Source organism: Silene latifolia, chromosome 6 (assembly GCF_048544455.1).
Source record: "Silene latifolia isolate original U9 population chromosome 6, ASM4854445v1, whole genome shotgun sequence".
Taxonomy (NCBI): Eukaryota; Viridiplantae; Streptophyta; class Magnoliopsida; order Caryophyllales; family Caryophyllaceae; genus Silene; species Silene latifolia.
In genome coordinates, this window is record NC_133531.1 from 125,810,515 (window position 1) to 125,812,541 (window position 2,027).

At 39.4% G+C, this 2,027-nt stretch overlaps 1 protein-coding gene across 1 annotated transcript; it reads left to right on the top strand.

Moving 5' to 3' along the window:
• The first annotated feature begins 723 nt into the window (after nucleotides 1-723).
• LOC141588626 (uncharacterized) lies at nucleotides 724-1,678 on the top strand. Its single transcript, XM_074410057.1, has 2 exons — nucleotides 724-765; nucleotides 968-1,678. The coding sequence occupies exons 1-2, from the start codon at nucleotides 724-726 to the stop codon at nucleotides 1,676-1,678; spliced, it is 753 nt and encodes a 250-aa protein (XP_074266158.1).
• Nucleotides 1,679-2,027: the final 349 nt, after the last annotated feature.

Consider the following 2,027-nt stretch of genomic DNA (forward strand, 5'->3'; position numbering starts at 1 on the left):
ACGGAATATCCGTCGAGGTCAATTATTGTGACACCCTGTCACACACTACCACCAACTAATAATTGACCAAGTGACGGATATTCCGTCAGTTTTTTGAAAAAACTGACGGATATTCCGTCAGTAGGAAAAAGTGATTTCCAGCTGTAATCTAATTTAACGTGCTAAGACCATTGACGGATTTTCCGTCAGTATTAAAAGATTACTGACGGAATATCCGTCACAGTTCTTTTGGCGCCTTTGACTTGGTCAACGCGCCAATAGATACTGACGGGATATCCGTCAGAAAACTTTACTGACGGAAATTCCGTCACACATCCGTCAGTAACCCGTGTTTTCTGACGGCCTCTTTTTTCCGTCGGTAGGGCCGTCAGTAACCCGCGTTTTTCTTGTAGTGTAATAAAGGAGATGAGTGGAGTTTGGTTATTGGAGAGAGGTAAGAATAATTAGAATTAACTATTAATAAATGATATGGTGGGGTTTGATTATTGGAGAGAGGTTGGAATAATTAGAATTAAATATTAATAAAGGATATGGTGGGGTTTGATGAGTGGAGAGATGTAGTAGTATAATATTAATAAAAACTTTCCCAAAAAGGAAAGAGGAAGAAAACATGAATAATCCGTTTTAGGAAATAGGAAAGAAAAGAGTGGATGGGAGGGAGTAGTTTTTAGGTTAGGGTGATTTGGTGATGAAGGGGGAAAGAGAGTGGGATGCGCTAGGGGGATGGGGGGAATGGGTGTAGAGGGAGTTGGTGTAGTGGTGGGGGTAAAGGGAATGATTGATTTATGAAAACAAACACTAACAAAGGAAATGAGGGTCCTTCATTATTCCTTTTTCCCTTTTCTGAAATTCCATTACCAAACATCCCCCTAAATGTATACAAACTACTGGAACAAGGGAATAGTATTGTAAACTAAAATCGAAAAGCTTTAAAAATTGACTAAATTTCTGAATTTATAATTTATAGAAAATACAGTTTAAATTAAAGTCTCGAGGTGTGAACTGGAAAAATTATTCACCTCCCACGAATTCAGCGTGGTACTGGAGGAAAATTTGTCAATTCAAAACTAATCTTCTCAATGCATATCAATTGCAGATATGGCAAACTCAAAATCATCAGCAATATACCATAGCTAGAGACTACGACTATCTCAGAGTTAGAGGAGCTGAGGTTAGTTGGCATAAATTAATCTGGAATAGTTGGACTATCCCTAAGCATGCTTTTCTAGACTGGATCTATCATCATGGAAACATGAACACAAGAGATAAACTCCTTAAATTAGGGATTGGTGAAGAGGATACCTACTATATCTGTGGGGCTGATACTGAAAGTATTACGCATCTGTTCTTAGCTTGCCGGTACAGTGAGATCGTCATGTCTGTAGTAGGGGACTGGATTGGTATCGTATTACCATTGCAGGATGTGCTGGAATGGAGGCTCGCCAGATCGGGATCCCAATTACAGAAGGGAGTTCTTAATGCTACGATAAATGCCTGCTTTTATCATATCTGGAGACAAAGAAACTTCTGTAAGCATGAATCAATTTTGCATCGTCCCCATAAAATTGCTCGAGATATTATTCAGGAGCTGCAAGTTAGATTGAGAGATGCAACTAATAAAAAGGTTGAGAGAAATGATGCTACTTGGATTGATCGGCTTCTGGGCAGCAGACCGTAGTGATCGGGGAGAAGATGATCAGAGGTGTTAGAAAAGGGTTTGTGTCTGAAAAGAGGGATTTTTGGTAGGGAAGGTCAACAATCGGGTTTTGTTGTGATCTGAGTATTTGTTTGATCAGGTAGACGGGTGTTGCTTCCTATTGTTTTTTGTTGTTGGGCTCCCTTTGTAACACCCCCATACTCCAAGTGCCTTACCAGGACCACCCAGGTATAAGGACGTTACCATCTCGGTTACCCGAGGCAATGATAATCAAATAAACAATGAAGAAACAACATTTAAATAGAATTACTTAGTGAAAGGTTACAAACTCGAAACCAAAACCAAAAGTACAATACATGTTCTCAAACTA